Source organism: Kryptolebias marmoratus, linkage group LG13 (genome assembly GCF_001649575.2).
Source record: "Kryptolebias marmoratus isolate JLee-2015 linkage group LG13, ASM164957v2, whole genome shotgun sequence".
Classification (NCBI taxonomy): domain Eukaryota; kingdom Metazoa; phylum Chordata; class Actinopteri; order Cyprinodontiformes; family Rivulidae; genus Kryptolebias; species Kryptolebias marmoratus.
Window position 1 is genome coordinate 25,151,107 of NC_051442.1, and position 11,632 is coordinate 25,162,738.

At 41.7% G+C, this 11,632-nt stretch overlaps 1 protein-coding gene across 3 annotated transcripts in view; it reads right to left on the minus strand.

The window, feature by feature from the left end:
• Positions 1 to 11,632, minus strand: part of robo3 (roundabout, axon guidance receptor, homolog 3 (Drosophila)) — a 183,023-nt gene that overhangs the window by 14,663 nt on the left and 156,728 nt on the right. For all 3 annotated transcript variants that reach the window (XM_037979119.1, XM_037979120.1, XM_037979118.1), the window contains exons 16-21: positions 10,496 to 10,679; positions 9,360 to 9,599; positions 7,848 to 7,887; positions 6,301 to 6,440; positions 5,929 to 6,210; positions 4,779 to 4,923 (exon numbers count right to left, since the gene is read on the minus strand). In XM_037979119.1, coding sequence (XP_037835047.1) covers positions 4,779 to 4,923; positions 5,929 to 6,210; positions 6,301 to 6,440; positions 7,848 to 7,887; positions 9,360 to 9,599; positions 10,496 to 10,679 — 1,031 coding nt within the window. The remainder of the gene's footprint in view (positions 1 to 4,778; positions 4,924 to 5,928; positions 6,211 to 6,300; positions 6,441 to 7,847; positions 7,888 to 9,359; positions 9,600 to 10,495; positions 10,680 to 11,632) is intronic.

Genomic DNA, 11,632 nt, shown 5'->3' on the forward strand with positions numbered 1-11,632 from the left:
ACACACACACACACACACACACACACACACACACACACACACACACACACACACACACACACACACACACACACACACAGAGTGGTTAACTCACACGACTTTGGTACGGTAGATCAAGGGCTTCATGGACAAGACATTCATGGACATGGGCAGAGAACTCAACACTGCTGGAATGCTATTACATGAGCAAGCCTAGAGAGAGGGGCTTTATGGAAACATAGGTAACATAGGTAAGATGAATAGGTACATGGGTCAATACATGAGCGAGGCACAGAAGGGAATTGGCACCAACACCAGGGGAGCTAAGCACCAGCTACTAGTTCACAGAACTGTAGCTTCAGACTGTAAGGCATACAAACCTGTGCACTGACTGCCTGGATTGACTACAGGCAAGCCTATGACTCAATGCCCCATACATGGATACTGGAGTGCTTGAAACTGTATAACATCAACAGGACACTAAGGGCCTTCATTGAGAACTCAATGGGAAAGTGGAAGACAACATTAGAGACCAATTCAGAGCCAATTGCACAAGTCAGCATCGAATGTGGCATATGATGCTTTGTACCCACTACTGTTCTGCATGAGCCTGAACCCCCTCAGGCAGATAATTGCAAACAGTGAATGTCTCAGGCAGCTGAAACCCAATGTGGAAGACAAGAAAGAGGAACCTTCATGGAAGGACAAGCCCCTGCACAACATGATTGAGGAAGAGGCTGGTATCAACAAATCGTACCAGTGGCTAGAAAGGTCTGGACTGAAGGATGGCACAGAGGCACTAATCATGGCAGCACAAGACCAGTCTCTCAGGACAAGAGCAATAGAAGCCAGGGTCTATAATACCAGGAAGGATCAACTTAATTCCCCTGTAGTTGCTACAACTCTGTACATCACCCTTGTTCTGAAAAATTGGCACCAGCACACTTCTCCTCCATTTCTCAGGCATTTCCTCATTCAAAAATACCATTGAATAATTGAGTCAAAAATCTCACTGCCATCTCTTCCAGACATTTTCATATTCACTGGTATGTCATTGAGTCCAACTGCCTTCCTCTTCTTCATCTTTTTCAAATCTTTCCTAACTTCCTTCTCACTAATCTTTTCCACTCCCTGGTCCACAGTTTATATGACCTCTACTCTTCTTTCCCTTTCATTCTCTTCATTCATCAGCTCCTCAAAGTACTTGTTCCATCTTCCCATCACACTGTCCTCGGTTGTTAGAACATTACCATTTTTGTCTTTAACAAGCCTAACATGCTGCACATCCTTTCCAGCCTGATCTCTCTGTCTTGCCAGTCAGTACAAGCCCTTCTCTCCCTCTTTAGTGTCCAGCCTCTTGTACAGTTCATCATACGCCTTCTGTTTTGCCTTTGCTACCTCCCTCTTTGCCCTATGTTTCATTTTCCTGTTTTCCTTCTTTAGTTGTCTCACTGTTCTATTTCTTCCTGGCGAAACTCTTCCTCTGGAGAATTTCCTACACTTCACTATTCCACCACCAGGTTTCCTTATATTTTCTCTGTCCAGATGACACACCAAGTCCTGCTTGTTTCTCTAATCACTGTTGCTGTAGTAGCCCAGTCATCTGGAAGTTCTTTCTTACCACCCAGAGCCTTTAACAGCTTCTTTCTGAATTCTTCACAACATTCTTCCTTCCTCAACTTCCACCACTTGCTCTTATTCTCTGCCTTTACTCTTGCCCTCTTCTTCATTACAACAGTAATCCTACACACCACAGATGCTGTCTGGAAATGCTTTCACCTGCCACAACCTTACTGTCTCCTTCAAGTTGCCGCTTCTACACAGAATATATTCTACATACAATCTCCACCTTCAGACACATCATATTATCTGACACATTTTCCACCCCGGCTGCTCCTTGAGGAGCACCGCTCCTCCAGTTCTCTTTCTTTTCACACCATGATAAAACAGCTTAAACCATGCCCCAATGCTGCAAGCATTGCTGCTTTTCCACTTAATTTCTTGCACGCATCTACCTTCCTCCTCTGCATCTTGTCAGCCAGCTCTCAAACTTTGCCTGTCATTATTTCTATGCTTAGAGTAGCTACCCTCAGTCCTACACCCTGTTCCTAGGACTGCACTCTACTGGACAGAGATCTCTGAGGTTGTTCCTGGGATCTGTTGGAGCCACTCTTCCAGTTTGGGGGTCACAGCACAGAGTGCTCCAGTGTCCACTGGTACCACTAAGGCCTTGTTTTTTTCCCCCCCTGCTCTTGGCAAAGGCAGACGCATTTTACTTCTCTCCGTTACCCCCACCCCCCACATCCCATCTGCTTTTTAATGTCTTTATTACTTTGGAGCCTCTCTTTGCATAATTTTAGAATTAAATTATTCTGGCTCTGGTCAGCTGATCTCTCAACACAATAGATCAAATTTTTTAACAGGAAGACTAAGCACAGGAGAGCCCTCCTGCCCCGATGGGCCATTTTCAGCCAGGCACACCTTGGATTCCTGGAGCAAGCAGAAGATTGTGTGGGATTTTTTTGAATGTCAGTTGAGGATATTGAAGACAATTACATAATTGGATTTTTAACAGGATTTCTGCTTTTTGGGGCTCGGAGGTTTCCTGGTGTTTCGTGAAATTCGGTAGACAAAGGCCATGACAAAGCTGCCAGGTCTGTGTGAAGGAATGTGCTGAGCTAAACCTAAATTTTTTTTCGATATCTGAACCTGTCTCCTCTGAGTCAGCCTTGGAAAGCTGGGTATCTCAAAATTCTCCTGGATGTTATGTAAACTTGATGATCTCTGCACATCAGCCCCCTCCCCCAGGAGACCTACGGATCTGTGCCGGCCACCCTCCCAAGGTCAGTTGATTAAAACTTTCCATCAGTACCTGTTTGTCAGCCTGTATCCGAAAAGTCCCACAGTATCTTAGTCCTGCCATTCTCCACCACCTTGGGTAGATTCTCCCACTATGACTGTGGGACTTCCAGTCCGTACTCGGTACAGATGTTCCTGTACACTATTCCAGGCACTTGCTTATGTCGTTCGCCTGCTCTTGTGCTGCCACTATTAGCGCTTCCGTGCTTCTTTCAGACCAGCTTTTTGTAGCCACTGGTAGGATTTGTTGATATCAGCCACTTCCTCAATCTGCCGGTGGTACATGTCATGCAGGGGCTTATCTTTCCATGGTGGTTCCTCTTTCTTCTCTTCCACATTGGGTTTCTGTTGGTTCCTGAGGATGTTCTTTGTTGTTTCATCCTTTATAGTGGCTCTGACGCTCTTAGTGGCTCTTAGTGTACAGTCAAAGGGTGCTGAACTGCATTGTGAGGCTCTTGTGTCCTGTGATATCAGTGGCTTATCTCTCCTCCTTTGGCTAGGTTATTATTACCAGCAGGGTATCTGATGACTGGCACTGCATATGTGCCTGCCTTATATTGTGTAGGCATAAGGGTGGTGGAGAATGATAGGGCTAAGATACTATGGGACTTCCAGATCCAGACTGACAACTGGACATAATGGTGGTTGACACATAAGAAAGCAGTAGTGACAGATGTAGCAATCCCAAGCGACAGTAACATCAAGATATGAAAAGATGCCCCTTTATATATCGTATTTTCCGGACTATAAGATGCACTTAAAAGCCTTCAGTTTTCTCAAAAAAAGACAGCGCGCCTTATAATCCAGAGTGCCTTATGTATGTAAGAAATAATGTTTTCATACGACTTTGGTTAACTACAAAGCCGCAGCACTTGCAGCATTAAGGCTCAGTTATAGTTGCGTTTTCTAGCATTGAGCAGGGCTCTGTGCACGGCGCACAGACCTGAGCAAGCAGTGGGGGTGTTTATACTTGACGCTTCCGTCGGTGCAGTGTTCTCCGAAAAGATGGGGCTGTTTTGTTTCACTTTATGTGCCTTTTAGTCCGGTGCACCTTATATATGACAACATTTTGAAAATGGACCATTTATTATCATCTTAAAATCCAGTGCGCCCTATAGGGCAGAAAATACGGTATATAAATATAGATACATATATACACACATATTTATATATATATATATATATATATACCGTAGACTGAAAACAAAATGAAAGTTGTACTACAAGTCCACAATGTGCAGGACAGTGAGGGTTGACCAAATGAGTGGATATAACGGACATAACAAATGCTCAGAGACATTAACCAGTGAGGAACTGCTACAGGGCATCGTTTTCTTCCTGATAAAGACTATCAGGCAAAATTCTGTGTACACAAGTGTGTCTTTTAAAATTATTGCAAAATTTTCTATTTGTTTTTCATGTATGCTTAATGTATAATGTAGTTTTTTTTAAGCATTTCTTTATTGTACTGTTGACAGTTAAATAAAGTGATTGAAACCATTTTGTTTTTTGATTATTTGACGCAAAAATAATTGTTTTTTCCTCTGTTCTATTTAATTCTCTGTTCATTGAAATAATACAGTATATGCAGGTTTTGCAGTCATTGAGAAAGGGCCGTCAGCAGCACAAACGCAAGCATGTATTATGTCATTGTTGATGCTGATGTGTCGGTCATGTTTGGGGATATAGGTAAGGTTAAAGAGGGGTCTGTGACATCACACTTTTCAAAAGATTGTCTTTTGGTTTTCTAAAACAGATACAGTTAGGGCCTCCTAAAATGCAGTTTCTGTGTGAACACAATGCAAAAAAAATTAGCTACATTTACAGATTTGCCAAAACCGTTCCTGAGTGGACAGGGCCTAAGTAATAATCATGCAAGATAATGTGTATTCATAGACCTGTTTTTTCTGTGAAAGAAAGAGTTTGGAAATCCAACTTACCCAATGTCCATGTTTTCATGTTCTGGGATTTGCTCGTCCTCACATTGTTCTAGCTCTCCAACAGATGGAGGTGGTGGCAAAGCCTCCATCCAGCTCAGACATGGGGTCTTCACAGCCTTACCCATCACCTTCTGCTTGGGTTTACCTTCAAATTAAAACGGTGAGATTGAGGAGCAGACCCACTGAGTCTCTAAGACATTCTGCTTAATGTGACTGAGATTATCCATCATAAGGATGATTAGACAGATTTACCAGCGCCTTTGTGGCTCTAAGGAATAAATATGGTGGCACCAAAATGAGAAATCTTTCCACTCAGCACATTTAAAAACAGAGAAAAGCTGTTTGATGTTGCTGATGCACATAAACACAAAAAACAAAAATTCCAAAAGTAACACAGCTGCAGCTAACAGTGTATCTAAAAAAATCTTCATTTTGTGTATTTTCTCCATAAAAACCGAAGGCCAAGCATTCCTTAAAGGAATGCATATCGCCTGATATAGTTCATGCCATTATTTTAGACTAAGATCATCTTATGCTGAGAAATGGTGGTGTTGTATCCGTTATAGTCAAACTGCAAAAATAACATTGTGTGCAATCTCATGCGATAATATTAGGTATCATTTTAAGAGTATCTATGTGAATGACTCAGCTACTACCACAACAACCTTTAGATCAATATCCATAAAACTGACTGCTATAGCAATTTTTCTGTTGGCTTATATCAACTAGCTGTGGTGGCCATCTTAAATTGCCTTCAAAAGTGAATCATTTGTTTATATATATCCAACATTACTTTCTGAAAATGTCATTAAAATCTGTTCAGTGATTCATGAGATATTTTGCTATCAGACAAACAGGGTTGACTCCAACAAGTAAATCTTGTGCAATTTGTTAGGGCTCAGAATATGTGTTGGGAGTTAGTCTCTGCTACAGCCACATCAAATTTTAGGTCCATATCTGTAGAGTTGACTGTGTTATAGTCAGTTGGGTGTTGCAGCCATTTTTAATTGTGTTGTCTCCAAAGGTTAATTAGCTGTAAATGGACTTTCAATGATTACTTTTTGCAAGTTTTAATGAAGTTCATCTAGAGGCTCATAAGATGTTTTGGCAACAGACAGACACAAAAAGAAATTCAAAGATCCCATCTTACCACTGCAACGATCCGGCTGTGCATACTGAGCTCCAGACAGGCCTGGCTGGGTGATCCAGTGCTCGCTGTCCTGCTGCACTTCACTGTGAGCTGGTACCTGCGTCTGATTGGCAAAGGGCATGATGGTGGTGGTAGCGTATAGCGTGGTGGAGGTATTTTGGTCATAAGTGAAACCGTGCAGGTCCTCGTTGGTGGCATTGATGGTGCTGTAGATGGGACCTTCGGTGGAGCCTCCAATGCTGTACTTCTCAGTCTGACTCAGATAGTTTGAGATGCCAGCTTCTGTTAAACAGCACAGATTGGACTTAACACAGCTAACTTGCTTTGGTTTCAGCTCATGCACACAGTAGCACACCTAGGAGTCACTCCTACCATTGTAGTATCTCTCAGCTCTTTCGTGATTGGTCGAGCAGCAGTTGACAGCCTCTTTACCATTGTGGACCAGGTTGGTAGTGGGCCAAGAGTCTGCCAACCAAGGGTAGTTGCCCATGTTGCTACCCAGCATACTGGGCCTATGGAGACATTCTGGCATTAACTTATAGAATTGAGCTAAAGCAAGAACTGTTCAGACAGAAACAATGATTGAAGTATATCAATAGTGTGGGGAGAAAATAAAAAAATCAACAAGATAAAAATCTACAGGCTCAGAGTGGCCAATGGGGATCACCTGAAAAATTCCCAGTGGGTCAGTGTTAAATAGGTATCAACTTATAATATTTGTCAAAAACATATAAGCTTGCTTCTACAACACTTGCTAACACACAGTTGACATTGCACAGAAGTCTACGTTTACTTGTACTATGTGACCACTACCAGCCTATCATATACAGAGGAAGGGCTGTTCTGCCAGCCTATTACCAGTTAACTAGCTTGCCTTCGGATGCAAATTTAGATAGACATTCTGAGATGGTTCACGCTTTATGACATGGTGCGTTATCCTGCTGGAAGTAGCCATCAGAAGATGGGTACACTGTGGTCATAAAGGGATGGACATGGTCAGCAACAATACTCAGGTAGGCTGTGGCGTTGACACGATGCTCAATTGGTACTAATGGGCCCAAAGTGTGTCAGGAAAACATCCCCCACACCATTGCACCACCACCTGAACCGTTGATACAAGACAGGATGGATCCATGCTTTCATGTTGTTGACGCCAAATTCTGACCCTACCATCGCAGCAGAAATCGAGACTCATCAGACCAGGCAACGTTTTTCCAATCTCCTATTGTCCAGTTTGGGTGAGCCTGTGGTAATTGTAGCCTCAGTTTCCTGTTCTTAGCTGACAGGAGTGGTACCCGGTGTGGTCTTCTGCTGCTGTAGCCCCTCAAGGTTCTACGTGTTGTGGGTCAGAGATGCTGTTCTGCATACCTCGGTTGTAACGAGTGGTTATTTGAGCTACTGTTGCTGTTCTATTAGCTCAAACCAATCTGGCCATTCTCCTCTGACCTCTGGCATCAACAAAGTATTTATGCCCACAGAACTGCTGCTCACTGGATGTTTTCTCTTCTTCGGACCATTCTCTGTAAACCCTAGAGATGGTTGTACATGAAAATCACAGCAGATCAGCAGTTTCTGAAATACTCATACAAGCCCGTCTGGCACCAACAACCATGCCATGTTCAAAGTCACTTAAATCACCTTTCTTCCCCATTCTGCTGCTCAGTTTGAACTGCAGCAGGTCGTCTTGGCCATGTCTACATGCATAAATGCATTGAGCTGCTGCCATGTGATTGGCTGATTCAACATTTACGTTAATGAACAGTTGGACAGGTGTACCTAATAAAGTGGCTGGTGAGTGTACAAATAAAAATACATCACATCTGGGTAGGACTATTAAGTGACATTCCAAGGTGAAAAATGAGTCTCATTTTTGTAATGTAGATCTAGTACAGAGCGTGACTGTAGGAGATAAGTCTTACCTTCCATTGAGTCCTGATCCTTCTCCATGAGGGAAACCCACTGCAAGAAAACAGAAAAGCACTTGAAATGTCGGCAAACTAATTTAAGCTTCTAATACCTTTCTATTTTCTAAAAGCACAAAATGAAAAATTTGAGTTTCTCTTAATTGGAAATGGTTCACAAGAATTACTATAACTCTTTCCACCTACGTAATATCACTGAAATTAGATACATCTTGTCTCAAAATGATGCAGAAAATCTGGTTCATGCATTTCTCACATCTAGGCTGGACTATTGTAATTTTTTCTTTATCTGGGTGTCCAGACAACCCTTTAAAAAGTCTTCAGTTGATCCTCAATTATGCTGAGATAAGCTTAGACTGCTGGAGGACAAACTGACCACATTTCCTCACTCTGTTGCTGTCTTTTATTGCCCTACTGTAATTGTTTTTTATCATTAACATGTGTTTTCTTTGTCTTTCTTCCAATAGAAACTACAATGGACCAGTCGTTCTGTTTGTCTGTGTCTCTTTCCTGTCCTCTCTAACCCCAGCCAGTTGAAGCAGGTGGCTGCTGGTCCTGGTCCTGGTTCTGCTGGAGGTTTCTTTCTGTTAAAAGGGAGTTTTTCCTTTCCACTGTTGCCAGTGTGCTGCTCAGGATGGGAGACAAAGTGAAGAAGCAATGCAATCTGCTGGTTTCCTTAACTTGGCTCTTTATAATGTATGTGAATGTTTTTTTTTTTTTTTTTTACAATGCCCTGAGATAAAGTTAACTTCCTGCCAAAATGTTGCAAACCAATAAAACATGTTTCACAAACTGTCCTTGAGTACAAAATTATCTCTTCTTGCATACATAACAGCCTCTCCTCACATATGAAACAATTCCACACTCTGCAGCAAGTTTTTGCCAAAAGTCATGTGATACTTTAGATGGAACTAGCCCCCCCCTCTCGAAAGCAGGGAGTGCGATTAGGACAACTTAAACATGCCTGGAGGATATATAAGAAAGGCTGGGTCAGGGGAAGACTGACTCACCTGTGGGGTGCTCATTGTGTTAGCAGTAAGACAACAGATTATCGCCAGTTTTCCTCGGACCCAACCCCTCCTATATATCCTCCAGGCATGTTTCATTTGTCTGGAGGACAGTGTGTGAAATATGTTTTATGTGTGTGCAACGCTTGATGACAGTTACTGAAATGGTTGCAAATTTTGGTAGGAAATTTACTCCATACCCTGAGATGACTTTTGTTGTGACTTGGCATAATAAAAATAAACTGAAATGAATTGAATTGAATATATAAACCCATTATTAACTCCTAAAACACCTCATGCACACTATACTGTCACAAAATACTAAGGCTCAACTTTAACCTGAATATTATAACAACTAAAATATTCCCTTTTTCAATCAGGCAACAATCTGGATTCTTCCTCCAAATGTAATTTACAGGAATTTTTCTATCAAATGTCCTCTAAAGCAGAAAACAGCACAGAGCCTCAGGTCGCTTTGAACACATTAGTTGTGCTTCCTGACCTGCTGGTGTGTAGGCGAATGAGGCTGTGTAGTGGCTTAGCTCCTTTCTCTTTTTGCGGCGACAGTAGATCCACACGCTGAAGCCCATGAGGATGACCCAGCAGGCCCCACCGATGCCTGCAATGAATGCCGGCTGCTTGACCACGTCAGTGATTTGCTCAGCCAGACTCATGCTGCTCTCCTCACTACTGCCACTGGTCTCTCCTCCGCCTGATACAGACGGCTGATCTGCTGGCAGCTCTGTGGGAACAAACACAGGCAAATGAGAAGTGCAAAATAAGACTTGATTAGTTTGTGTTTTCGGACAAAATTTTACTAAAGCTCATTTTTCAGGCTAGACTCAGTTGCAGTTGCCTTATTTTTCATTTCCCTTTGCATTAAAGGACTAGTCTGGTAATTTTGGAGGTGATGTCAAAGAGTTGACGATAGTTAGTACCTTATCAGCTGTGACATCACTCACAAGCAAAAGTCTTAATATAGGCTAGGCTTATGGCTAGCCAAAGGAATACTTTTTTTTTTTTTTTTTTTAGCATTTTTAGGTTTATAAAGCAAATCTTTCTTGATAATGACATACCAATGAGATACATTCACAGCCTCAACATCATCAGCACATAATGTTCAGCACACATTCATAAAAAAACAAACATTTAGTTGAGAAAACAATGACAAACTACGCAATTAGTGTCATATAAAAGTCTAGAGGTTTATAATATTAGGTAATGTAGCATTCTTTCACACTGGTATTTTGTTTTTGAGAAAAACTTTTTTTTCAAACCCAAAAAACAGTTTTAAAAAATGGCTCCTTGTTTGGCGAGCCATTAATGTAGCCTGGAGGAAGGCTCCTGCCCTTTCTCCACACTCAGTGCTCTATGACTGATGTTGCTTCTGGTAAGGTACTGAGAACTATCTGACAGAACATCACTTCAAAAATCAGGTTTGCTGCTAAACACAAAGTGAGACGGATGAAGATCTGAATGAGTTTGGTTTTGCACAAAGTACGTGGCACATTTTCAGACCTAATGACAACAACAAAGACATTAAACAATAACCCATAATGCCACTGGAAATATGATCGTTTGAACCTAGTTTGACACCAGTCCATCCAACAGTTATCCAAAACTTCTCTGCTGACTCACTGATGAGAACAGACACCGACTGACTGTGCATGCCCACTCCAGCGCTCGTCACCGCTGCCACCTCCACCTGGTAGAGCACACCAGGCGTCAGGCCTTGGAGCACAGTGGACAAAGCATTTCCATCCACGGTCCTGTTGATATAGTAGCGCGTCTGGTTGTCACTGCCGCTGCCGACACACCAAACCTGTAGAAATACAGAGACTGGGTAACTGTGTGATTCCTGAGGCAGCCTATTATCATTTATGTCATATATTTTTGACATTCAGTCTACTTACACATTCACCATTTTAACCATTCAAATATCAAAACATTCAGCTCCACTTGGAATAGTGTAGTACAACTTTTAGTCTTTGTAACCTTATAATTTTTCAAAAATATTTATTTATTTTTAAACATCTCTTTTTTTATATTTTAAAACTAGAAGCGCTGAGAGAGTGCAAACCTCCACCAAGACCAGCATCTAGCTTCAGATCAAATTAATAGTCCAATCCTGATCGTGATTGTTTTTTATGACAACTCCGACATTTATTAAAAAAATCATCAAAATTTGCTCATTACTTTTTAAGTAATCTTGCTAACAGACAGACCAACAACCAAAACAACCTACACTACGTTGGTGGAGATAAAATGTGAAGTTTCATTTTAATGATTTATTGCAATGATTAAATTTTAAAATAAAAAACAAAGAACTTGTAATAACGGAAGAGGCCTGCCACAAAGATAAAAGAATAGACATTTTCCCTGTCATCAGTTAGATTTTTCATTGTGAATAGTTTGAACAACTGCAGGTTGCAAATACCTCACTTTAAATTAGTTTATATCCAGAAATTTTACTGAGTGCTTCTGGGACTAAAAGGAGGATCGAGCGTACCAGGTCAGACAGGAGTAGCAGAAGGTCGTCTGCATACAACTCGACAGTTTCTAGTCATGTTGGATACATCGGGATGAGACTGTGAAGCAATGGACCGATGCTTCATTACAAAGGCAAATAAAAGAGGGCCAGAGATGGAAAGAGTATTAAAATATTGTACTCAAGACTTCCGGTTGGGCCTCGAAGAGATGTAGACGCTGTTTGTTGAGCTCCCCCACGCTAACCTTAATATCAGTCAATAGGACATTTTATTTTATATCTGAGCC